Raw genomic sequence first — 26334 nt, 5'->3', positions numbered from 1 at the left:
TCGCGTTCAGTGTTGCACTAGGCCGGTTAACAGTGACTGCGGACTTGCAGCTTCCGCTCTTCAGTCGCCAAGAATACAGCGGAGGACGTTATCAGCCCCATGAACGATTAGAGATCAGTTAAAGGCAGGGTTACTTCGCGGAGAATGCGTTGTTTTGTCTGCGATGCGCAACCGCATCTAGGGAAGTCACGCAGGGCCGCTGCACCTTTATCAACTATTGCGACTATGATTGTGGTGGCAGCTTTGAATGAATGACTCTGAAATGCGATTTGGTTCTTAACACTTTCAGGTGAAAAATTTAAGCAGTTGGAAAGGTTTGACGAAGTTTCCAATTGTTGTTCAAGTTATAATTAATGGTCCCATCTGCTTCCAAGTGAACCGATCGCTAATTCCCCCGTGAACTATTTGGGCCTGTTTGTCCCAGGCAGACATTTTGGCCTGGTTTTGCTGATAGTAAGACAGCCGATTAGAGGCTCACATTGTTTTCTGTTACTTTGGAACTTTCCGTTCACTCTGTTTACTGCGGTAATGCACAGAACCCTGCTGGAGTTGGTGTTATGTATTGCGAGAATCTTGCCTAAGGCAGGTCGCGCTGCTACAGCATGCGGCTGTTTTTGTTTTTTCCTCTAACCTGGTTAAGCATGCAGCATGGACAGATTTCTTTGTCCGACATTTGTGCCAGCCATGTCACCGCAAGATTAAACTTTCGAGCATGCAGTTCGGCAGCTACTGCTTTTGTAATCTTGTCACTTCAGGGCCTGTTTGCCCAAACCCTGGGGTTCGGTGGCATTTCTGGTTCGTGTAAGTTTGAATGTCTCGGCTGTTTATGTGCCAGGCAAAATAAAGGAGTTGGCAGCCTGAGTTAAGCCAGATGTATGCTTTAGCGTACCTTTACATAATATACTTGCACATCTGGTAGGGGGAGTGAGAGGATGCAAGCATGTCCATCGGCTGCCCATATGCCAGATAAAATGGAAATGTTCAAGTAAAGTGCAATGGTAAAGATTGGTGTGTCCAGAATGCTTTGCAGGAAAGTGGGCGGGGGGGGGGGGGGGGGGGGGGCGAGTATGGTGTCTCCTGTTGGAGTATCGAAAAAACTGGTCTGCACGCATATCATACCGTGTCAGGCTTGTGGCTGCTGTCCATGCCAACTAGCTGGAAATCTTACAGCTAAGCATTTCAAATGCTTAGTGCAACAGACAGCATGCATATTGGTTAGAGGTGACACCAAAAATTTGGAGAGGTACTCGGGAGGGTGGTAATAAATTTCAATCTGGGCCAGTTGGTTTTTCATATTCTTGCATGTTTGCACTTTTGAAGAAACACTGACAAGACAAGTGCATTAGGTTATGTTGTGTATTGCACTTCCATCCTGTTTGTGTGTTAAGTATACAAGAAAAGATTGGTATTGATAGTTTGGACTTGTATAAGGTGAAATAATGCCAGGGGGTCCCTTCCTCCATTCTGCTATGTCAGCAATGGACCATTTACAGAAATCTGTAAGTCAGCTTCTCAGCAGGGCTTGTTTTTCAAGCAATAGGTCTAGTTCCCAGAAGACACTCCTTGTGGAAGCCAAAAGAGTCAAGTTCCCCATTCTGAGTAAACTCAGGAATGTCACCAGTTTATTTCAAGATACCCAAGAGAACCTTCCAAGGAGTACAATAGTACAGCATAGAAAAGGGGATTCCAGTGGACCTTCTGTAGCCCTGCAGTAGAGGCTAGGCAGAAAGAAGGAAATGGGCCTTTGTTCCTGTACCCCCAGTAGAGAACTACCTCAAACTGAACTTTCAAAAATTTTCTTTTGAATAACAACCTCCCTTCAACCCTCCCCCTCCTTTTAAAAATTTTCTGTGCTGTAGGGAGTGGGGAACAACTGCACTCCCCACAGCACTGTGACAAAGGACCATTTCCCTCCTTTTCCTGCCTAGACTCTGCTTTTCAGTTCCTGGAAGAATGCTAGTGTGGAATTTTAGAAGGACAGCTTTTTGGGCCAGTTGGTGCATGGTACCAGGTAGAGAAACCAGCGGAACAGGTTTCCTTCTCTTGTGTACACAGCCTGTTCTACTGGTTTCTCTACCTGGTACCATGTGAGTGTTGTCTCTGTACCAGACCTTCTGGTTGGAAAACAAGCCTTGCAGAGAAGACTCAATTTGTGCATGAATTGTCAGCAAATTTGGCACAAATATGTAACTTCTTATGCAGATTTCGGAACTGCATTTTCTTTTAAGCTAGCTGTTACAATTCAGTGATTACATTTAACAACCCTGTAAAGTTGCTTATAGTGCTGGTGCCTCAAAGATGGGCACATATTTTCAATTGCAGCAACTGCTGTGTTATCATCTGTGGCATGCGAAGTTTGTGGAGCATGGTTACTTACAACCTTCCCAGGTGCAAATACCATGTGCAAACACAGTCATTTCTATAGTGCTAGGTGGAAAGTGTCTCAAGTGTTTTTGGAGGGGGTTTCAACATTGATCACAAAATGGCTGTGTTGCAGAGAAGCACAAAGCTTCTTGAGCAAGGAACTGTGGTAGATTGCACTTGTGAGGTGTCTAAACATTGTGAATTAAGTAGTGTGGAGCTCCGTAGTTGTGTATATGTGTCCTGTAGTGTATGACATGGCTATTGTGTACAGAGTTGCATACGAAGTGTATGAGTAGCGATGCGCCTTGGTTTTGGCCAAGGTTGTCCTTTATGCAGCTGTTAGTAGTTGGAAGCACAAATTATGTGAGTGAGCTATGTTTTCCAACATTATTTACATGACACCCTCAGATTGGTGAGGTGAAGGAGTTGAGCTTTCGAGTGCAAGGTCGTGGTGCATTCAGCTTGCAGGGAGTGTGAAAAGCGTCAGAAGGATGGAGACCCCAGACCTCTTGTCGGCAGCCCTGGACGAATCTGGGATTGGGGAGGAGGACATGGCCAACAACCACGCACAGGAACCCCTCATGAACCTGTCCCGATTTGTGAGTAGCGCCTCGTGCCTCTGTGCTGTTTCCCGCCGTCGTGCTTGAGTGGCTATGGCATTATTCAGCTACTGAGTCCAAGGTCACAGGTTTGACCTGTAGTCGCAGCAGCCTCATATTCAATGGGCACGAAGTGCAAACGAGCCCATGTGCTGTGTGGTGCCAGGTCACGCTAATGGACCTTAGCTGGTTGAAATTCGGGGTCTTTCACTGGGGTGTCGTTCAGAACCCATGTTCAGAGGCAAAGATCTGAAAGTTTTCTTCTGTCCAAGGTGTGTATCATTTTATCAGAGGAAAATGGTTAACATGAAGAGGCAGAAGTGGAGCAGTGCTGAATAAAATAAAAAAACAATTTAAAGGACCATGACACCTACCTGATTTTAGTTGCATTTCTTGTCTTTAAAATTTGTTTGACATTAGTCTACATGGTTCACTTCATGGTATTCGCGTGTGCCTGCTGAATAATTTGTAATTGAATTTCTTCTTGATGTTGTTTTGGTTCTAGTTCCATCAGCCAAACCATGGCTGCAACACATTGGGAGTGTTTATAGGTCATGTGATGCACGAAAAAAACTGCAATTAAATTGCTCCTATGTAGTTTTAAATCACTACAGTGCTTAGCCCAGCCTGCTTCAAGAGTTGGAATGACAGCAAATGACTATCGTCAAGCATACCGTAGTGTGTGATTCATCTAGGGGGGCTGCGAATGCTGTACTTGCGTTGCGCTGTTTCACATACTGCACAAGTTCACATACTATGCGAACTTTAGAAGGGGCTACACTGTTTCTTTTTCTGAATTCGGGTGTGGATTCTGAAGGTGCGGTCCATACAGGAATTGAAAAAAAAAAATTATGAGCACACCTTTTCTGAATTATGTAGTCCAAAACGGTGGGGAGGGGGGTGCAATTATACTGTATATGAATTCTAGCCAACAGCTTCTAAATGGTATACCTTTCACAGCACAATGAATTCTGCAAACTTCTGTTCTATTCTTTGAACACTGATAAAACCTCTGTCACGAACACCATGCATTATGCAGCAACATTGCAAAGTGCCGTATTCACTGTGTGGGAGGAACTAAATTTCTCATGTGAGATGTAAAGGTGTGGACAGAAGAAAACAGCAGAGGGAATGTGCTCGGATCTCGTGATTTCATTCTTCCGAACATGTAAATTATACCCCTGTCACACAGGAATATTCAATGCCATTTAAATTGAATGGCGTGCGATGCATCGAATGCTGTTCGGTTTCTTTCGATACTACACGGTAAAAAGTAAGGTAATTTGCAAATGATAGCAATTATCAGTGCAAAAATAATTAGTACAATTAAGGGACATTACGGTGCATAAAAGGTGCTTGAAATTGTTGTGTAGTAGATTATAGGCGTCGAATAATATTTCTGGCCATGTTGCAGCACTTCAGCCATCAAAAGCCAAGTCAAGTATGAAATCAACCACAGATACAATAAATTTAAACAAAAATATGGCTGACACGGTTGGCTGAAAACAGTATGGCTGGAAATGACATCCTAAAGGTAAATCACTCAGTTTCAGTCAGCTCTAATTACTTCTGAGCTAAATGCACGTAGTTTGTCAACCAACAAGAAACACAGCTATCCACATCAGGCTCAACCCAAAATTATCAATTGCTGGTAGGGCCCTGCTTCAGGCTTGTCCACCGCTGAGACTAAGAGTAAGTAAGCTATCCACGTCAAGATTAATAGCCGTCCACATCGGCCTTCAGTGGCGAATAGTTTCACACCAAAGTTAACGTTGTTTTTTTGTTAACCTTTTTGGCTTTGCCAGTGCGCACATTATTTTTTCGCATTGCTTGTTTCTGCTGCTGGTGTTCATATTGTTCGAGGTGACTGGTGATCCTGGCGTTAGCGATGTACGAGTAGCAGATATTTGATGCTTAAATGTGCAATTGTACTAGTTCGCCCATTCGTATCATCAGCAGTTGGGTGGGGGGGTTGTTCGTGTGATCTGAATTTCTGCCCATCGCATACAACGCACTTTGGCCACTACATATTACGAATTCGTATCAACCGGGATCATATCATCAAGATTGTACTGTGAGCCTATGGCTTTATATGCTTATAAATTTGGACGCAGTTAGGCTCGTAGCACTTAATTAGAACAGGCTCCCAACAGGGGACTGTATCAAGGTGGGACCGGCAAAGTAAGTGATCATCCAAATATCCCTCCTTGAGCCTGAATTGAATGGTGGAGTGTAGCCTGCAAACCTCCGATGTGCATGCAACGGCAGGCATGACAATGGTCGGAGGTGCCCAAGTGTGGTGGGTTCATGTGGGCCACACAGGGGGCCTGGGAGGCCCGAATTCCTCTGTGCCAATAAAGTCTTCTCTCTCTTTCTCTCCCGCCTCTGGAAAACAGTCCAGCTGTACAGTTTTGTTTTCGCTCTTCTGAGCTTTGCGTCTAAGATGGTCTTTCTTTAGAAGGTGTCTTGCTGTCGTGGTGCCGATGAGCTTCTCTCTTTTCTAGCCGTGCGGTACATACGGACTTGTGACTGTTGCTGCCCTCAGTGTGCTTGTTGCGAGGGAGGGCGTCGGAGGAAGCCTGCTTGGCATATTGCTCATTGCAGCAGATTCCTCCGCACCTCATGAACTACCTGCCACCACACATGATACAGCAGATGGCGCAGCACATGGCCCAGCAGATGGCACACCACATGGCTCAGCAGATGCCCTACCACCACGGGGGCTCCAGCAGCAAGTTCCCACCAGGGGGTGGTGGGTCAGCACACGGCATGGACACCAAGGGGCCTGGCAATGCCCCCTACTACATGGTGCCCCCCTTTGGGTTCAAGGCCGGCAACGGGGCTGCACCTCCATACCCCATTTTCCAAAGGCCACCCTTTGACATGAAGTATGCCATGGGGCCCACTGGCATGCCCACCCAGGTGTGTGTTTGTGAGCATGCTTTGTTCTAGAGGGCCTCTGCTTTGACCTCCCATTTCATACTTTGCATGGGGGACTTGCTGATGTGTTTCGGGTGGGGGGGTGGCTGATTGCTGGCATGCTCCTAGCCTTGAAGTTCGTTAGATTGAGGTTTAACTGTACCGGTGTGTGTGTCATTTGTGCCACTAACTGAAAATGGCTTGCAGGACTATTGGTTCATTGTGTGTATGACATTTTAATAAGCAACGATTGTGGGTTGCAGCACTAAAGGTTTACTTCCAGGCCAACTGTTCATGGTGTTCATGTAGGGTTTGCATGCACCTTGCATTTCAGACAGGAATTGAGCCTCTGGGAGGCTTGGCAGGGCAGGTCTGAAGATTGGGCATTGTGGCATCGTGAATGGCTCCCAACCTTTAGTTGGGAGCGATCTCTTCGTGTACCGTACCTACACGAATGCATCGCGAGTTTTTTCTTCTCCTTAGTTAATCGGTTTCAGAGTGCATCTCACATTACACTCGAAACCAAGGTACAGCTATAACAATTTTTTTTTTCTCGATACTCAATATTTTCACCACCAGACTCGCGAGCTGGTAGGAGAAGCAAACTTTCTCCTGCACTTTGGGCTGCGCAGCACACACGAGCTAAGGAGAGGGTGGCTAAATAATGTGTAAATATTGTATATAGGGAGGGTTATATAGTTAATCGGTTACGGAGTGCATCTCTCTTTACATTTGATACCAAGGTACAACTATAACAATTTTTTTTCTTCTTGGTACTCAAAATTTTCACCACCAGACTCTCGAGCTGGTATGAGAAACAAACTTTCTAATGTTCTTTGGACTGCACAGCACACACGAGGGAAGGAGCGGGTGGCTATATAACGTGCAAATATCGTATATAGGGAGCGGAGTATATAGCTTCGTGCTTTGCAGGCCCAGCACACAGGGGAGGATGCTGAGGAAGAAGAAGAACTGGGATTGGCTGAAACATATGCAGAGTACACACCATCAAAACGTAAGTCACTTCACTCTTTTTGGTTCACTTTTTTCTTCTTAGTCAATGCTAGGCAACAATCCTTATGCATTTGTTGTATGTTGAGTGATGCCTGGTTTCAAAAGTAGTGTTTGCTGAACCTGCAATTCTATCTGGGTTAGAACCTTTCGGTCTTTGTCTCTGCCTGTCTTTGTCATACATTTCCTGTTTTCCTAGTTAGAACTTTTTTTTGTATATACTTGATGACAAATCACTGAAACGAGTACAATTTATGGTGATCGTTAAATGTTGATCCTCGCTGACTTCTTACTGGCCTGTTTCTGGGGGGTAGAGAGGCAAGTTTGACTAACGTTTACAGAGACGTGACTGGCCTAGCATAACTGGGCTGAGATTATCGCTATTACAAAAAGACATTGCTGTAGCAGTGGGTGAGACCAGTGCTGGTTGCTTCCTCTCCTTACTTTTCTTTGCCTTTGTTGCAGTGAAGATTGGTGAGCGGCACCCTGACCCCGTGGTGGAGACCAGCTCGCTTTCGAGCGTGCAGCCGCCCAATGTCTGGTACAACCTTTCTATTCCGGAGGAGGTCATCGACCGTGCCCTCCTCTCTGCTCTCCAGCTGGAGGCCATCGTTTATGCCAGCCAGCAGCACGAAGTGTTGCTTCCCGATGGCAGCCGGGCTGGGTTCCTCATCGGTGAGTGCCCAGACAGTTATATTGAACTTATTGAGCGTCAAGACTAGGAGCATACAATTGCATTGTGTGCAAAGGCCGTGTGGTTTCATTAAAAAACTTTGCTTTGTGACGCTGAACATCTTCGTTGCCTACTTGGCCAAAATGATGGTTCAGTATACATCCACGCTGGCATTTCTGCATAGTGTATGCAAGTTTTGTCCCTATCAGCTTTCCTTTGTTGCCCAATCATGAGAGCTGCTACAGTGAAATCTCAATACAATGAACATCGCATGACCCCCGCGAATCGTTCATTATACTGAAATATCGTAGTAACGAAATAATCGGAAACAAAAAATAATAAAAACACCGCTCAAAGAGAATTTCATATCTAGAAAGGGCTCTCATGTGGGCCAGGCATGCATCAAGCACACTTTCTTGTGTCTTGATTTAAAGACATCGGTAATTTTCTTTTGGCGACTGCGGCACATGCTTCCCAAGACAAACGTTTCAACGTCGTCGAATTTCTTCTGGACAGATTCAGGCACTTAGTCACAGCGTGCGATGGAAGCGCGAATCTTGCCAATCGCAGCACCAGCCGCTTTCAGAATTCTGCTTTTGCATTTTTTATAATTCCTTGGTCCAGGGGTTGGAGCAATGCAGTGTTGTTGGGGGGCAAGAACTCCAGGTGCACATTTGTGAGGCTCAAGTTCACGACGTGTGCGGAGCAATTTTCCACGATAAGGAGTATTTTCTCCCATCCCCCTCATCTGGTTGTCTGGCTTGACGAGCCAACCGGCAAACAACTCACGTCATCCAGGCTCGCTTATTAGCCCTGTACTCACATGGCAAAGACACTACGTTCTTTAGGCAGTGAGGGTTGGCGTACTTCCCTATGACTAGGGGCTTCAGTTTTTTTGTTCCTAGTGTGTTGCAGCAAAACAGGACAGATACCCGGACACAGGATTTCTTTCCGCCCCTGCACTTTCCCCCTTGGAATTCATTGTTTTGTTGGGCAGAAGATAGTAAAAGCAGGCTGTTTCGTCGGCGTTGTAAATGTCCTCCTTTGTGTAACCCTCGGCGATTTCCTCAAAGCAGTCGTCGCACCAGGAGATTGTGCCTTTGTGTCTGCAACTGCCTCCTCGCCGGAAACCACCTGCCAAGTAATTCCAGACCTTTGTCGAAACTGAAAAAGCCAGCCGGAACTTGCTTCTAATCTGGTGGTACCAAAGGCAGCGGCGAATGAACGCGCTTTTTCTTGCAGCATCGGGCCAGACACCAGAATGTTTTGAAGCCTAACCTCCTTGAACCAAGTGAAAACAGCTTCATCCACATTTTCGTGATTGCCAAGGCGCAAACGTTTTCTCACGGGATCAAGCTGGGACAGTTGATGAAGCTTGGCGATTTTTTCTCTCTTTTAAAATGGTAGCAACGGATGACGGTGTAATGCCACGCTCTTTGCACAAGTTCACCTGCTTTTTTCCTGCGTCCAGTTCATGGAGAATTTTGACCTTCTCCTTCAGCGAAAACTGTCGTCACTTTTTTTTAACACGGGCACCAGCGGAGCTCATTGTCACGCTCTTCAACTCAGCACCACTCAGAACTAACTTCGCATCATCGTGGAGTTTGGACAAAAAGCAGGTAATGGCCGATTCACACCACGGTCCGTTCGCCTGCGGCCCGCGCATCACGTGCTTGTGCGTCACCAAAGTGAGAGGCGTGCTGTCGGCCCGCGGACTGGACAACCAATGAACTTCAAGTGCCTCTCCCATCGCGGGAATTAGCGGCGGCACGCGAAGATGCGCGCACCAGCTCTGGCAACCACCGCTCTTGCCAGTATTTTGCTGAGTGGCGTTGAGCTGGCGCGCTGTTTTGACATGCTGCACTGCCTTGGCTGCCATGACAAATCGATTGACTGGGCAAGCAAGACCACCCAGGCCATTGAGGAATTGGACAAAGGGCCGCACCTGCACCATTCAGTCCCAGTCATGGGTCCGGAGGAAAAAACCAGTTTGACCAGTGTTGCCGAAAACTTTAAAATAATCTGCCAACAGTGGTACACCCAGTGCATCGTCTGCTCTTTTGGTCCGTCACATCCGCTTGACGTCATCGGATAGCAGACCAGTTTTGAATGGCGCATGAACACGGGATGCGCGGGCCGCGGGCGAACGGACCGTCGTGGGAATCGGCCATAACGAGACCTCACCTCCACCACCAAGCCACTGCCCTTGCTTGAAAACAACAGAACAAAAAAATGGCGAAAGTCTAGTGGATGGATCCAACTTCCGGCGAGACACGGATGATGATGATAAGCTACAGCTCTGATAGCCGCAGCGAACTCATCTTAATTTCGAAAAAACTTCGTGGTAACGACGCATGCTTCTACGTGGGAGCAAATAAATTACGCACGTTATTCTGAAATGTTCGGTATTTTGAAATTCGTAGTAGTGAAATATATTTGTATTGAAGATATAGGCATTTCAGCTGGAATTATTGAAATTTTCGTAAATCTGAAAAAAAAATCGTCAATGCGTCATTCGTAGTAACGAGATTTCACTGTAGTTGCTGGAAGTTTTCTTGGGATGGGGGTATTCTTATGGGCAGTGACTTCAGGCAAAGAAGCAGTCAGGTGGTACGGTCGCCAAACACTTTTTTGGACTCTGCAGGACACAAGAAATGGTCCAAATCGTACAGTCCGAAAAATTTATGAATGTAAGAAAAATCACTTTGCCACGAACAAAAGGCTTCAAAAATCGCATACTGTGTCATTTTTCACGTTACATCTGCAAGCGATGATATTAGGTGTTTGTATCTGAGCCAGAGTCACGTTTTTGTCACATCCACTCCGCCTCAAGCCACTGGTACCAGACTGCGCGACATGGCTGCGGGTCATGCTGTGAACGCATTGCATTGTAATATCTGTGGTGCTCTGCATGGGCCACGCAAAGCGAAAATGGCATCTGTTTCCCTGGGTAACAATGGTTTCAGAGACTAGAGTGGGAACCCGGAAGAAGACGAGCGGAAGCAAGCATATCTGTGTGCACCCCCATGTCCCCATCTGCCTTGCACTATGGACGGCGTCGTCTAAGCCACAGCGGACATTGATACTGTCTTATATTCATCGCAACTGCATGCCCGGCTCGAGTACTCTTCTTTGTAGGCCTCCTCGATGGTAACAAATAGCCAAGCCTATCCAAGCCGGTCCATCCAATTGATTCCATTTATATTCAAGGTGGCTCCTCTCTCAGCATTGAAGAACACGTTCCTTGTGATCACATTGCTGGCTTGCTTCTGTGTTTGTTAGAAAAAACTTCGGTCGAAAACTCTCCACAGTATGCCTGGCGTCTGTTTAAGTCAGAAAAAACTGACTGCTCAGAGTCCGAAATACATTAGAACCCCTCTATAGAACGTTTACAGAGAGCAGTTCGCTCTGTCCACGGTAGGTGGCGCCACTAGGACGGCCGCCACTTGTGGCCTTCGGAGCCGTCGTTAGCAGCACTGGCGCGTAGTGCTAAACGCTGCTGCGCAGCTTGTGTACAAATGTCAAGTGATTCGAAAACAACCCGGCTGTGATACGTATGTCATGCGCATTGTTCAGTTAAAATGTGAGGCTAATATCTCTGTGGTCTAGTGCTGGAAAAATAGACGCACTTATTACATTTGGGACACTTCGCGACACAAGCCGCTGTCTTTCGAGGAGCTGGCTTGCGAGTTCATGCTGCTTTCAGGAAGAACAGAACGTTAATGTGTTGATTCTACGAAAAAAAATAAACATCACAAACCCTATGTGCCAGTTTATTTCAGCACCAGCAGTAGCCGCGGGAATGTCGGAACGAGCTGGTGATATTTTCACAGCAGTAATATATTGCGCCATTGTAATGTTACTGCGTTTGTTTGCAGTATATTAAAAAAAGAAATATCTTGTGGATATTAGGGCGGACACGTTCGTATTTCATTGCGCGAAGAAGGAAGGTCAATGTGCACATGCCTGCGACCTTTCTTATCTTCGACAAACACCGTTCCAATGCATCGAATATAACAGGTGCATTTTAGACCTTTGCAATAAATGCTTCCTGGGCATTGGCACAGTGCTCACTAAACTGTCGTGCGTACTTGGTGCTCGCATGGTGGAAACGACAACATCTTCGGGTGCTCAACTCTGGAGCTTTTTCAATTTTGACTTAGCTAGAGAGCACAGTCGAATGTCGCCAATCTTTTGAAGGGGTGTTTGAACAACATCCATATTCTTCCTTTGGAAACCGCAAATTAACGGATGATGAAGTAAATATCTGTGCAATTGGCCAGTGATCACACGCATGCGCACATTCGGTTGCAAGTCTCGGGCACAGTGCTGAGCGGTGAATGTTCTTAACAGCTGTGAACACACATTCCTCCATTCGGCAAAAATATCGAGCCCTAAAAAGCAAGCTTTCAGGCATTGCCCCACTTTTAATCTGCAGTTTGACAAGTTATGCGGTCCACAAGTAGCGTTTGACGGTGAATGAATATGAACGCGCAGACAGCTGACCTCTGTTTGTTGACACATTCGTGCCGATGCGGGCAGCCTGAAGGAGATGAGTAAATGAGGTGGTTGAACGAAGCATTTTTTGGCACAAACACGTTCTATGCACACTCACACGAAGTTTCTGTGCCGTCCGACAGCTTGTTATCCAGTGCGAGAGCCAGAAAAGCGTCTTGCAGCCGGGCACCAGCGCGTCGGCAGCCATCGAAACTAGAAGGCCCGAAGGCCGGCGATGCCAGAATGGTCACGTAACCAAATATGGCGGTGCTTATGCTCCCGTGCTGTAAAGCGTCTATAGTAAAGTGACTCGGACAGGGTAATATCTCTACTATATTAGGGTCTTCTCTATATCAGTTGTTGATGACACGGCTCTGAGGATGCTGTCCGGTAATTAATTGGCTATTACTAAACACAGTGTTAGTTTATAAAAGAAAAACTCACAAATACCTTCCATCCTGCTCTTATTGGCCCTTTACGTGATAATTATTTGTTTTATCAGATTTCATATTATCACGTTTTTGATTTTGTTCACGTCTTGAAGTAGTACCTCATTTGCACAAATACAGTGCGGCTTGGAATATAACGCATTCAATTTCATGTGAAAACAAGAGCTTTGCATGAACATGGCATCAGTTTCTGCAGCCTCTGCAAAGAAACAGTCGTTAAATGTGCAACACTGTTGCGGCGCGGCAATGCCGCCACACCTCTGTTTCTTGCCACTTCCCTGTGTTTCACGCTGCCGTGCTGCGAATGTTCACCCCTTTCCTTCCTTTCCTACTCTTCACTGCATTTTTACTGTCTTCTCTGCATCCGATCCTCCTTTTTGTGTTCATAGCCAGCTTTACTTTTTTTTTTTTCCGTGCGCGCCACACTCTTTGCCTCATGCACGGAGGAAAAAAATACTTAGGAGGGGGCGCGACGCCAAGCGGCCAGCCTTTGCAAGCCAAGCGCTTGTGAAGCCGCACCCTCCCCCGTTTTTTCGCTCTCCCAGTCAGCCGTCGGTATTTTGGTGTTGGTATGTTTCAGTGCGCGCGTCTGCGCGGCACGTGGCGCGGGCGTCTACAGCAAGGAGGTTGATCAACAGTCAGTCTGCCGCGCATGCGCGCGCCCAACGGCGCTAGATATTACCGCACGCTATCACGTGGCGTGGTCACAGGGGGAACGACCCTCTTCTTTTTAATGCATTTTTGCTTTTTACGACTAGGCTTCAACTTTCTCGCCGTATGCTCCCTCCTCAGTTTTTTTTCCTCCATGCCCTCATGGCCTCAAGAACAGAAGTTGGCTTCTCCTCGCGGCTTTTGAGCGTAGTGGTGAAGCTATCTCAAAGAGCACTGTTTTATAGTCTTTGGTGTGCATTTGCATCCGAATGTCGGCCTTGTGCATGCCGCGCTGTTATCATTCCGTGGGAAGTATGTCACCACAGTTGTCATCAGGTCGTCATCATCTCTGCTGTCAACATTTTCCTCTGCCATGATATAGCCGCAAGCTCCCGCTATCCATATCAGTTTCATCTGCTCCAGCTTTTTGTGGCTGTCAAAGGCACGGGAGTTGTGGTAGTCACTGTAGTTGTGGCTTTCGTGTGCTGCCGCCAAGCGTTGCAATTTTAGCATGATGGGCAATCACCTTAATAGCTTCACGGCTGGGAGTTTGCTCTCGAACACGACAAGCGTGCAGTGGGCAGGAAATTTGGCGTGGACGAGAAGTGCGTCCGGCGATGGCGCAACTACAAGGATGCATTGAGGAACACGAGCTGCAAAAAGTGCGCTTTCCGAGACAAGCCGTGCAAGTTTCCCAAACTGAAAGAAGAGCTGCTCTGGTGGGCAATGGCAGTTCTACACGTTGACAACAGACATGCTGCGCGACTTGTGGGATGAGCTCGGAGTCTGAAGACTCCGTGAGTGACAATTGAACATGGAATAAATGCCACTCATTAAAAAAAAAATGCACATAGCGTATATAGGCCACAGCCCGAAAATTGGCCCTCGAATCTGGAAAGAAAAGTGCAGCCCTTACATGTGTTTATGCAGTATAACAGGTGTAGGCGTTGTAGTGTGGCGAGAGCTGCCAACGAGTTGTGGCTAGCCTTGCATGTGCCATGCAGTTGGGCACATTTTGCTTTTATCATTTGCAACAGGCTTTTCAGGATCACAGGAGGGCTACAAACATATTTTGCAATCATTTGGCATATATTCTCCCAAGGAAAAAGATAGGCTGTACTAGTATTAGTAAAACCCAGGTGACTAAAGGTGCTGCGTAGAGGACTTCTGGAATAATAGTTGGTATGAACTCTTTCTTTGCAAACTCCTTATTGTTTACCAGTTTACTGTTTGTTCCTCTGTGCTCTCACACCATCCAGGGGGCATCGAGTGGGAGGTGGGTGGATGAGATTAGGAAATTTGTGGGGATATTGCGGCTGTAGCTGCCACAGGGCTGGGTTAATTGAAGGGATATGGGAGAGGCCTTTGTCCTGCGTTGGGCATTGTCAGGCTGAGTATAAGGATTATTATTTGCAAGGTCTTGTTGTTGCTGTAAAGGGAGTCCACAATATGCTTTTACCATCACCAACACACTATATAGCCTGATCTGCAAAGCTATGGACACGGAATTTCCAGTCGTTCTTCAAACAGTCTGGTTCTTCTCTCAGGTGATGGTGCCGGTGTGGGCAAAGGCCGAACCATCGCAGGGATAATCTATGAGAACTACCTCCTGGGCCGCAAGAGAGCCATCTGGTGAGTACCTTTGCATTTGCACCACTGCACACAGGCAACCTAGTCCCACTGGAAATGGTGCGCCATCGAAAATACTGAAGGAGAGTTGTGCAGCCAGTACCGGAGCCACCTCATTCGTTTGTACACTTGTGTTCTTAGCTCCTCATGCTAGCAAGAGCTCAAGTGCAGTTCTTGTTGTATGCAGTCAAACCTCATTATGAACAAGTGAATGTTTGTAAATATAGGAAAACCGTGTTAATCCGAAGAGCCTTGAGCACCAACTTTTTATTTCTTGGGATATCTCAATGGAATTTTCAGGATAGGTTCATAGCACTAACATTTGAGGAACTACCAAGTTTCATGGAGCTGTGCCCATTGGTTTTCAAGTTACAAGAGTACAAGTTACATGAGTACACGTTACAAGAGTACAAGTTACAGGAGTATATCAAGGTGGTTTACATGGGTTCCTTAGGACATGCCTGGAGAATTTGCAAAATGGGCTGGCACTGTGAAATTCAGTATTGTCATTCCTGGATAGGTAACCCAGGGCAAGACAATGCCCTTTTTCTAAATTTCCTTGCTGAAAAATTTTTCCACAGCACTGAATTTAGTGTTACTAATTAAACCTGCATTAACCAAATTTTATCACAAATTCCAGACGCAATATCTTGACAAAACGGGCTTTCTTGCCCTCAGAAATTTATTCAGGTATGGAATAAAAGAAACCCCATGAAATTCCGATAAGTGGTTCTTCAGATACAGCGTGACTGAGCAGCCACACCAGGTAAAAAATTGATTCTGAGAAAACGGCCTTCGAAGATTGCGCTAACAACTTTTTTGTTTCTTGAGAAATCGTGATGAAATTTTCAGGGTAGGCCCGCAGCAGGAAGATTTGAAGAACTACCAAGTTTCACAAAGTTTTGAGCACTGGTTCTCAAGTTATAGGAGTATATAGAGGTGGGGTTTGCGTAGGTTCCTTGGGACAGGCCAGGAGAATTTGCAGAATGTGCTGGCACTGTGAAATTCATTATGGTAATTCTTGGATAGGTACTTCAGGTAGCGACAAGGCCCTTTTTCTATATTTCCTTGCTAAAAAATTTTAACACAGCACTGAATTTAGTTACTAATTAGACATGCACTAATTAACCAAAGTTCCAAACACGAAATCTTGTTAAAATAGGCTTTTCTCGCCCTCAGAAATTTACTTACGCACAGGATAAAAATAAAACCACATTGAAATTCGATGAGAGGTTCCCAAGACGATGCTGGGATATGCAACCATACAAAAAAGTTGCGACATTTCCAGGTCTAAAATGATCCTGGTGAATAATCTGAGGTGTCTCTGTGCCCTTTCTTTACATGCCACCTCTCAGTTTTCACCTCATTCTGTTCCTCAGCCTTGCCCAGGCACAGGGCATCTTTCTCAGCAGTTCGCTGGATGGCGTCGATGCACTTGGCGATGCGCTTCGCCATGCGGACGGACCTCATAGAATGCTTCCGTGCACAGGACGTGTGTCTCGTCTTGAATTTCATTTTAGGCCTCGTGACCGACCACGCAACTATCGGCAGGCTGCACGAAAATGTTCAAGGGGCATGGCGGTGAAAGACGGTGATCTCAATAATTGCGAAAGGCGAACACGCCGCACAAAGCAGAGCAAGAAGCCGGAGCAGACGCAACGCAGGGGCCAACTGGCAGGGACCATCGCATCAGTGCGCGCAGTAGCCATTAGCAGCCGCCCGATCTCCCGCGTTCTCGAGGAGCGCACGCTTGGTCCAATCGTATCGGATTTGAGACGCGGAAAACTTGAAAGCTTCCATGAGGTCCCCAATCAAAATCTAGCCGTGCCTCGAGCACACTGCCACCGCCGGTGCTGCAGGTAGCAAAGAAAAGTGCAAGAATTCGCGAACAAAACAAGACCAAAATGCCGGCGCTCTGTTCAGCGGGAGCGGAACAGCGTGTGCACGTAGTTAGGCCTTTTCTACTCTTGCTCGGGGCTCAGGGCCCGCCGCGGTGTGTTTTATATTTAATTTTCATTATTTTCACGGTGAATTAGACATTTATAATTACAGAAAAACTAGTTTATAGACCAGAATATATACTTATCTAAAAATTGACTTTTCGCGATTTTTCGGCTTTCAAAGGTTGCGTCCCCCTTATTAAGGGAATGAGAAAACATCCCAATTGTCCAAATGTCAAATTATTGAATGGCCCCCAAAACTGCCTAGAAACCATTTGTGTTGAAGCAAAATTTATTCGAAGTGTCGAAAGCAGAACTGTTTCATAATAGTAAATAATAACGGGAAATGTTTTCGTAGCATCTATTAGTGTGTGGCACGGTAGCACTGGAGCTTGTTTGCATATGGTGTCAAGCATAATGGACGCGGAGTTTCACCGTGCTGCGATAACAGGAAAATACCACATGGATGGAAGCGAGGGAATTGCACATTGGCACTGGAGCAGCAAAATGCCCTAGAAAAACAAAAGGTAAACATCGGCGGCAAGGAAATCATTCTGGATGGCGTGTAGCTATAGACTCAGCTGGCTGGCTGATCTGCGCTACCGATAGCTGCCGATCGTCGCCATCACCGCAGGCTGGCAGTGAAGCTCCAAAAATGGAACTACACAGCTGGACTCTCTTTTGGTATTAACGAGGGCCTGCCGATCATTGCTCCCCTGATGTAATGTACAGTTCAGTCCTAAAGGCTAAGATTTGTACAATCGGTAATCAGGCAGGTCATATGTTTGCAATGTGTCACTTTGGGAACCAGCCCGAATCAATTGTTGCGTGGTCTGCTTTATTATTTTTTTTTCTTTCCTGATTCATGTTTATACACCATTAAAATCCTTGGGCAAAAAAAAGTGTCTTGCTTTATTGGCCTCCTCATAATGGGGATATGCATTTTCTGATGAAGATTGTTGTCATCTAGATCAGCGGTCCAAATCGGTAACTAATTCTTGTGAGGATTTGTGTAGGCTGTGTAGCTGTCATTAACTTATTCGGTTATATGCAAGTCTAGTTCTTGAGGAGGCTTGTGTGTGTGCGTGTGTAATAATAGATGTAGTTTAATTGCATCTGAAGTGCTACTTTGATCTCATCCCCCCCCCCCCCCCCCCCCCCCCCCCCCCCCCCCTGCACCATTTGTTTTTTTCTCTATAGGGTGAGCGTGTCCAATGATTTGAAGTATGATTCAGAACGAGACCTGCGGGACATCGGTGCTGGAAAAATTGAGGTTCATTCTTTAAACAAGGTATGTCAGCATGCAGTGGTCATTAAGGTACAGAAAGTTCATTATAAATGCTAGGGTTGAAGCATGGTTTGGCTAGTGAGCACCCCGTTTTGTCTTGTGTGACACCTTGCTTGATGTTGCATTATGTTAAAGCACTGCCCTAGCTGATATTTCCAGAGCACAGCCTCAGGGCTGAGAGCTCGTAATCGCAGGGCTGGTGATGTGCTGTTGTGTCAGATGCTACAGCAGTGTGTGTGCTGTTTCAGTTCAAATACGCGAAGATCTCCTCCAAGGTGAATGGCAGCGTGAAGAAGGGCGTCATATTTTCCACGTACTCGTCTCTGATTGGTGAAAGCCAGAGTGGTGGCAAGTACAAAACACGGCTCAAGCAGCTCCTGCACTGGTGCGGGGATGACTTTGATGGTGTTGTATCCTTTCATCAGTGTTCGCTTTCCATTGCTCCCGAGAGTGTGTCTAGTTCTGAATGTTGACTGTCATTTTGCAGCTTTTCATGTACTGAACAGTTTACACACCTCGCTTGTCAGGTATGTGGCTTGTGTGAAATTTTAAATAACTATATCGTGTAAATAACCACAATAACTGCATTAAAACATCTAAAATGCCATTGTTTGCTAGCAGTCTGTTTTACAGGAGCTCCAGAATTTGGAGGTAAGTGACTTGGCTGCTACTTGAGCACAGTGCATTTCAAGTTGGTGTCGGGGACAGTGACTCTGTAGCCATGAAGCATTGCACTGAGTGTAAAACAAAACAAGGGAAGGCCTTTGCAAAATAAAAATAAAAAATATGGCATTTGAAACACAAGCATTTCTTGCTGCCTTCATGAGCAATGCGAATTTATGAATTGGCCAGGACTTTAAATACCCAACCTGGCTGCGAATAATCGAGGCTTGTGCTGTCCATGTTTTCTGCAAGGAGTTTGGCTCTGTGATTCTTTGACAATTTTGCCTTGCAAAAGTGCCTTGTGGCTGTTTCATGTTTGTTGCTGGATGCATGTCATCCTCCTTGACTGTGGGTTTCATTCAGATTGTGTTTGATGAGTGCCACAAAGCCAAGAATCTCTGCCCTGTGGGCTCCTCCAAGCCAACAAAGACTGGCCTCACTGTCCTCGAACTGCAGAACAAGCTTCCAAAGGCACGAGTGGTCTATGCTAGTGCAACAGGTGAAGCCTTCTGGTTTTGCTTTCACTTGAGCATTATTTTATGCCTTCATGAGAACATTGCTTGCATTACAAACAATAGACAGAGGCTTGAAATGATCACGTTGGGTCCTTACAAGTCTTTTCAGCTTGGTAGAAGGGCCGTACAGTTGCATGCAAGCAGATGAGCACTGTAAGTCTAGCATAAATGGACAGAGTTTCTATTTACTAAGTGCTCCAAGGAGAATGTCTGGAAATATTTCACAGAGTCCACAGTCCAGTGCTGAATTGTTGAAGAGGGAGGGCTTGACTTTTTTGACAACTACCTTTCAATTTTTTCCTTAAGAGGAAATGCATGCAATGTTTGCTCAAGACAGCATATAGCCGCGATGCTCCAGCGAAAGAACATTGTGCATAAAGGATAGCGCAGCCCTAATTACATAAACATGCTAGAGCCCCGGTGGCCAGTCACTATTATGAGACCTATTATTGCAATTGTGTCATTGCGCAGCTATTGCTTTTAAGCGACGAATCGATAAACGCCTGCTAACGAGTGTATAGAGTTCTCCATTAGGGGTAGTCAAGTTTCATCGCTGCGCTCCCCCACCTTCCCACCCCCTCCCACAAAGGCCCCTGCTGTCAAAACACAGTGCAAAGATGACTTATGGTATTGCAGCATGTACAACATATTATTTAGCAGTAGTTTTTAGTAGTACCGTCAGATAGCATGGCCATAACCCTGTACTTAAAAGGATGGGACAGGCCCAAAAGAGTTAATGCAAGGGGGAAACTTGGCGCCGTCATTAGATGAGGGGGGGGGGAGGCATTGCCACCCCGTCTGTGCGCACGCCTATGCCTGCTAAGCGTACGCACTGCGCTCCCAGTGCCTCCCCGCGTCAGGCATCGGAAAGGGACACCCGTCACAATGTGCCTTGTGCTCGCATCGTCGCGCTTGATTCGCAAATTTCACATGGGGAAGAGCGGCTGCAGCACCTGCAGTCTGCTGAAAGTCGTTCCGCAGAGATCAAGAGAACATGTCACCCTCCAAATAGAGTGTGATGCGCGGCCTCTATGGCCATCCGATTCCGCGAAGAGCCACTGCGCATGCACAGATCGCGACGTCACGAGGCGCCAGCCAGCTGTTCGCGCCCCTTCCCCGTCGGGACCAATCAGCGCATGCACACTAGTGGCGTGCGGAAGCGGATCGCGGTATGCTAAATCTCTGTGCTGTTGCATGCCACTGAGCGCGGTTACAGTGCGTGCGTACCGCCGGTAGCGCGGTCGTGGACACCTGGCAAGTACAGATCTGGGCGCCACGCTTCCGCCTGCTTGCGTCTTTTGCCGCGAGCATGTGCAAATTGGTTCCGACATACACGCGGGAGCACAGGCACACGACGTGGAGTCGGGGCTTTGGTTACGTATATGCCGCGTTGCGATCCCGGAGCATGCAGCAAGAGTTACAGAAACTTTATTCGCTCGGGACGAATACTTCGAGATTTCGAATACCGAATATTTGAAATTATCGAATGTTCGCACAGGCCTAGTCTTTGTAAACCAGATATATCTTCCTTTTTTGCACTGTGTTTATGAGAGGCTTTTAAGAGGTTCCTAATCTTTCATTTATCAATGAATTTGCCTTAAAAGAAGTCCTGTGTATTTTCCGTTTTTTGTTCACTTGTGGGCAGGGGGCTCATGCCTTGTGTAGTAAAAAAAAATGGGATCATTGTCTTGTTATCAGATCAGCCAACAACCCTGTTGTAAGATCCCTTTGATATTGTACTCATTACTTGTGCCCATGTTTTTCGGCGTTTCAGGTGCATCGGAACCGAAGAACATGGCATACATGACTCGCCTAGGCATCTGGGGTGAAGGAACGCCCTTCCGGGAATTCTCAGACTTCATCTCAGCTGTCGAAAAGCGAGGCGTTGGCGCCATGGAGCTGGTTGCCATGGACATGAAGGTCAGGCTACAGTTTGGGCTCTCAAAAGCAGCACTAGGCATACGTAGAGCGGAGGCTGAAATGGTGCTTATGGCCAGGCTGCTGCCTAAGTTCCTGGCCTCTGTCTGTAAAGTGTGGCTGTTTTGAATCCATAGGAAAGCATGTTTGTACCTTTATCTGTAAAGTACCATGCACTTCTCAGTTTGGTACCAGCTGAAATCATATCTCTGTGCAAGTTTGCCCATGACTCTGACAGCGATTACTACTGCTGCAGTTGACTCATTGGAAGAGGAAGTGGGTATTTGTTTGAATTAGGGGTTCAAATCAGGAAGAACTTTTTCAATGTGCTTGATGTTGCCTGGCCAGAGCATCACTTTGAGCAGTGAGCAAACCTGAAGTTTGAATTGAGGGAGTTGAAATAACTTCGAGTCTATAGCTATCGTTCTTCAGGGTGGGGTTTTTGAGTCTGGCATGCAAAAAAATATACACGCACATGGATATTTTAGAAGATGAATCGAGGCAAACAGCCACTGTGGTTGGTAACGATTTACAGTCGACGGCCGAAAATTCAGACACCTGATTTTTCGGACATGCTTGATTATTCGTACTTTTTCGCAGCACTGCGACATGGCCCATAGAGCCAATGTGTAAGAGCGCCTGAAATTTCGGATGAACCGCAACTGACTGCTGGATTTTTTGAACCTCGTTCACACTTTCCGCCAATACCCAAGCCGCCATAAAATGGGTACAGTGGACCGTCGTTAATTCAGACTGCAAAGGAGATCGAAAACTTTATCAAATAAAACGAAATTCAAGCTTAAAGGGAGCCTCTTAAATTGTGAGGCTGAAATTGGCACATCGCGCCTGCGTGGTTTCGAATTCGTACTGTTCTTGAATGTCATCCGCCGCACAAACTTGAACAATAGCCAAGAGTTTGCGGAATTTATGTGCTGAGTTTTTTGTCCCGAATACGGGAAGAGGTAGCAGCGAAGCGTGTGGAAGATGTATGGCGTCACAGAGACGGCGAGCACGGAAGGAAATGGTGGTGTGTTTCAAAGTGAGGCCAGCGTACCTGCGGCAGAATGCCCCGCAACCCTGACTTTTCTATCGTAATACCATAAACAACTGGTGTTTTGGTGACAGGAAAGACTCCTCTCATTATATGCAAGCCACTGCAGAGTGCATATCGCCGGATACGATGCCGATTTTGGCTCTAGTCGCTTGGCCTAATGACGAAGGTAAATGCTGGCGGAGTGCTTGCTTCAGCCGTTTTTTTTATTCTTAATTGTGTCGCCATCTTTGCTTTCTCGTTCTGGGCCCATCATATTGCGGGCGCAGCAGCCTGTTCGGTCTCTCATCTAGAGTTTGTCCCAGCCCTTGCGTTCATTGGCGACATGCCGAGGGCAGCACAGCCAGGCCGAGCGTGTGAAAGGGGTCGCTGCCCATCGTCTCTGCACATGGCATGTGGCAAAATTTAGTCGTGAGGACCTTCGGAATGTGTGTAATACAACTGACCCCCTTCCTCTAGCATATCGGCAATAAGTTAGTGATTTTTTCCGGCGAAATTTGATTTTTCGGGTGTTTTCGCCATCCCTAGAGAGTCCGAAAAATCGGTCGTCAATTGTACATGAAAAGAATGCCTGGATATAGTGTGACATGGCTGTTCGTGTACAAAAAAAAGATAGCCGGGTAGCAATATCCTTGATGTAAATAAGAAATAGTGAAAACTTGCCCTTTGTTTAGGTTTTTGCAAGCTTCACAAATGTTCTGGCTATTTTGAGCGTGGGGCTCTCTTGGCACAGCTTGTTTGCAAACGTTAATTTAGTAGCAAATTCATTGGTAACTGGCTTTGGCCCAAGCGTTTTATGACTGGCAGCAACTTGATGTGTCTTTTCCTCGCTGTTTACTGGGCCTGGTAGTGTAGATACTTGTGCAAAAGCTAGTACCAGCACTGCTTGCTGCTGTACATTCTACAAAAAAATAAAAATAGCAGTGATTGAAGTCCTACTTGTTTTGTGTACTTTTACGTCTGTGTGAGTGCCTCCTGCATTTGCTGTTCTGCTCTGTTCTGCAGCTAAGAGGCATGTACATGGCTCGCCAGTTGAGCTTCACTGGTGTGTCCTTCAAGATCGAGGAGATCCCTTTGACGAAGCAGTTCATTTCCATGTACAACGAGTCAGTGAAGCTGGTATGTTTCCGTTCCCCCCCCCCCCCCCCCCCCATACTTTTTTTTAATTGTATCTTAGCTGACATTTGGTAGCGCAGAACTTGAGCTGTGTTAGTAAGTCGTGATGAGACACAGCACTCATATTTGTCCTGTCTTCTCGTTTTGTGTCTCATCTTACCATGCATTGTGTTCCATCATAATCTGTTGAGATCTCTTGCCCTGATGCCTTGTTAGTTGGTCTCTGTTTGTGGCCTAAGCAATAGCCTCGTTGTAGAATTGATGGGTAGATTCTGGGAGGGATGTTTTCTTTTGTGCTTAAAAAAAAGGGTGCCAGGAATTGCCTATGTTACTGGTCCACAGCCAGAATCACTGTGGCCATTGTAACAATACGTCCTCATCTGATCCCATCTTGCTTTGTTTTGCCTGCACTGTAGTGGGTGGATGCCCGTGCAATGTTCCAAGAGGCGGCTGAGCTGATGGAGGGAGACTCTCGCATCAAGAAGACCATGTGGGGCCAGTTCTGGGCCTCACACCAGCGTTTTTTCAAGTACCTCTGCATCGCCTCCAAGGTGCCCTACGTAGTGTCGCTGGCCCGTGAAGCGGTCAAGAATGACAAGGTGGGCCAGGGCGCAGTATTCTTCAACATGTAGTGCTGGGAAGTGGCAGTCATCAGTGCACGAGCTTACCAAAGCTGAAGTGAACTTTTTAGAGAAGCACTCAGAAGTCCATTCATTCTTGGTGCAAATGTGTTCTACTTGCATTTGTTTTGGGATGACATAGACCTCTAGTATATTTAGATACTGTTGGCAAGCAACCAACAGAGTCCTGCATTTTCTGATGAAAAATGCTTACACTGCTGCTGTGAGATGAACTTTTTTCGTGTTGTTTTCATGTGGTTTTGACATGAGTTGAAAGAGAACCTCTGAAACCTTTAATTTAGGGAACGGAGTGTCAAGGGCAGATTTATGGGAGAACCGTGCTGAAGCCCATTTTTTGGCGATAAAGTCTGAAGAAATACATGGATTAGATGGGACCTCCCCGTGCAGTAGTGACTCCATAAATCTGCCCATCTGGAGTGGGCATCTGAAGTTAGAAACAGCAGTGGAGAGATTGCTTCAAGGGCGAGCAGAGGACATTTTATTTCCTGATACATCTTGTTAGTTTCTTTTCAGAAGCAGTAGTCGGCTCAGCTCTCCTTCTGCTGTGCTTTGAATTCTCAAGAATATGTATGCCAGTGTGCACATTTTTTTGGTTCATGATGCTACAAAATGCGACGATGTTTGTTTGATTGATCGACTGATTGTTCCCATCTACTCCCCTCCAGTGTGTTGTGATCGGCCTGCAGTCCACAGGAGAAGCCAGAACACTGGAACAGCTGGAGGAACAAGGTGGAGAACTCTCAGACTTCGTCTCTACGGCAAAGTGAGTACACTGCTCTGCGGTGCATTGAGCCATGCAGCTTTCCATGGGAAGCCTGTTTTATATGTGGCTGGACAAACATACTTTTTATGAACGGCCGTGGCTTGTACCTTTTTTGAGAGGAAAATAGTTGTGAGAAAAGCCTTAGTTTAACATTGTATTCCTGTTGTTTTTCCTAGCTGCTGTATTCTTTGTCTTAGGGATCAGTGTTCTAGATACAGTGGAACCCATTCGCACGTTTTTCACCGGACCGGGAAAAAAATAATACGTAACAGCCGAGAAAACGCAAAAGTGAGGAGAGCTCCGAAAATGAATGAAAACAGTGCAGCTTTGACTTGAAACAATTTATTTCCGCAAAGTGATCTTAGAACTTAAAAAAGTCTAGAATAGTGGATTGCCGTTTCTTTCGCTCGCTGGAAAGCACCGCGCATTTCTAATAGCCTGGAAGGCCTCGTTGCTGTCAGCGCCGCTTTGAGATGCAATGCACAGTACGTATGTACCTGCAAAGGAGGTCCAGAGTCGCCGGGGCTTCTCCAAAGCACGTATCTGCCAACTCCCCGGAATCATGCAACACGTGCTCTTCATCCTCATTGCTGTCAGCGGCTGCACTTGCGTTCGAGTTTGCAACGATCTCGGCGATGCTTTGGCATTCCGACGTCACGACGGCAGCATTCACGGCAACATAGCCATCGTGCATGACTCCTGTGGCACCCAGTGCATTCATAGCCTCAGTTAGCTCTTGATACAAGAGGCTGCTTCCGACCCTTCCGCTTTCGTAGCAGTTTACACTTCCTCGTCCGTGCAAATCAACGTAGTGCATAGCGTCAAGTACTGAAAGGGTCGTAGGCTGCTCTCCATGATCAATATGCGCGAGAGAGCACTTCACGATGCACTTCCTGTAGAAATGCTTCAGGTTCTCTATTGCGTATTAGTACGTCCAGCTTTTCCTCAAGGGGAAGCGCATTCTGCTTGTGCGACACTATCTAAGCACGCAAAGATCGCGGTTTGAAGTTCGACCATGGTTCAACGTTCACGAGGGGAATGGCCATCTAGTGGTGGCCTCTCCAACTTGTGTGCGGCTTCTTGAAGCCAGTTCCGTAGCCGAGCATGGCCAGGACTCGTCAAAAGTCAAAATGGCGGTTGACTCGGCGCATTGCCTGGGTGGGTTCGGGGCGCCAGGTTGCGACGTATCATGCGGGAACGTTTTCACAGCTACAACGTAACAGCGGGGTTCCCAAATACAGTAAAACCTCGTTAATTCGAACTCGAGGGGGACCGGAAAATTGTTCGAATTAAGCGGAGTTTGAATTAACGAGCGGGCGCTAAAAAAAGCGGCCATCACGCCCGGCAGCACGAGCCGAAGCTAAAACAGGAATATCTGAGATCGTTATCTCTTACTACGCGCTACTACACATTTGCGGCGGGCGATTGCGCGAATTAAAATCATAGAGCCCGTATGTCGAAGGAAATAAAGTTAATTTGTTTATGCGGTCGGAGCTAACATCAAAATGCATTCGCGTAAGCAGCAAGCTTAATGATTAAATATGACACTATGCTTCAAAAACATGTTTATTAACAGCAGATTGGCAAAGCATATCAAATAGAAAAATAATCGGTGATGCGCATTTGTTTTCGTTTTCTTTGCCGTGAC

The 26334-nt window shown here is 46.5% G+C and overlaps 1 protein-coding gene across 3 annotated transcripts in view; it reads left to right on the top strand.

Moving 5' to 3' along the window:
- The window catches only part of LOC144121350 (protein strawberry notch homolog 1-like), a 55298-nt gene that overhangs the window by 988 nt on the left and 27976 nt on the right, over nucleotides 1–26334 (top strand). Inside the window, exons 2-13 of one of the 3 annotated variants that reach the window (XM_077654535.1) lie at nucleotides 2826–2963; nucleotides 5568–5885; nucleotides 6816–6897; nucleotides 7359–7568; nucleotides 14711–14795; nucleotides 17933–18023; nucleotides 18269–18430; nucleotides 19047–19182; nucleotides 20973–21118; nucleotides 23172–23285; nucleotides 23699–23881; nucleotides 24589–24686. In XM_077654535.1, the coding sequence (XP_077510661.1) occupies nucleotides 2856–2963; nucleotides 5568–5885; nucleotides 6816–6897; nucleotides 7359–7568; nucleotides 14711–14795; nucleotides 17933–18023; nucleotides 18269–18430; nucleotides 19047–19182; nucleotides 20973–21118; nucleotides 23172–23285; nucleotides 23699–23881; nucleotides 24589–24686 (1733 nt within the window). In that variant the 5' untranslated portion in view covers nucleotides 2826–2855. The remainder of the gene's footprint in view (nucleotides 1–2825; nucleotides 2964–5567; nucleotides 5886–6815; nucleotides 6898–7358; nucleotides 7569–14710; nucleotides 14796–17932; nucleotides 18024–18268; nucleotides 18431–19046; nucleotides 19183–20972; nucleotides 21119–23171; nucleotides 23286–23698; nucleotides 23882–24588; nucleotides 24687–26334) is intronic. The other 2 variants (XM_077654537.1, XM_077654536.1) reach the window with 2 other exon arrangements.

This window comes from Amblyomma americanum, chromosome 2, assembly GCF_052857255.1.
Source record: "Amblyomma americanum isolate KBUSLIRL-KWMA chromosome 2, ASM5285725v1, whole genome shotgun sequence".
NCBI classification, from domain to species: domain Eukaryota; kingdom Metazoa; phylum Arthropoda; class Arachnida; order Ixodida; family Ixodidae; genus Amblyomma; species Amblyomma americanum.
Note: the sequence above shows the minus strand (reverse complement) of the source record. Positions and strands in the feature narration are given on the sequence as shown.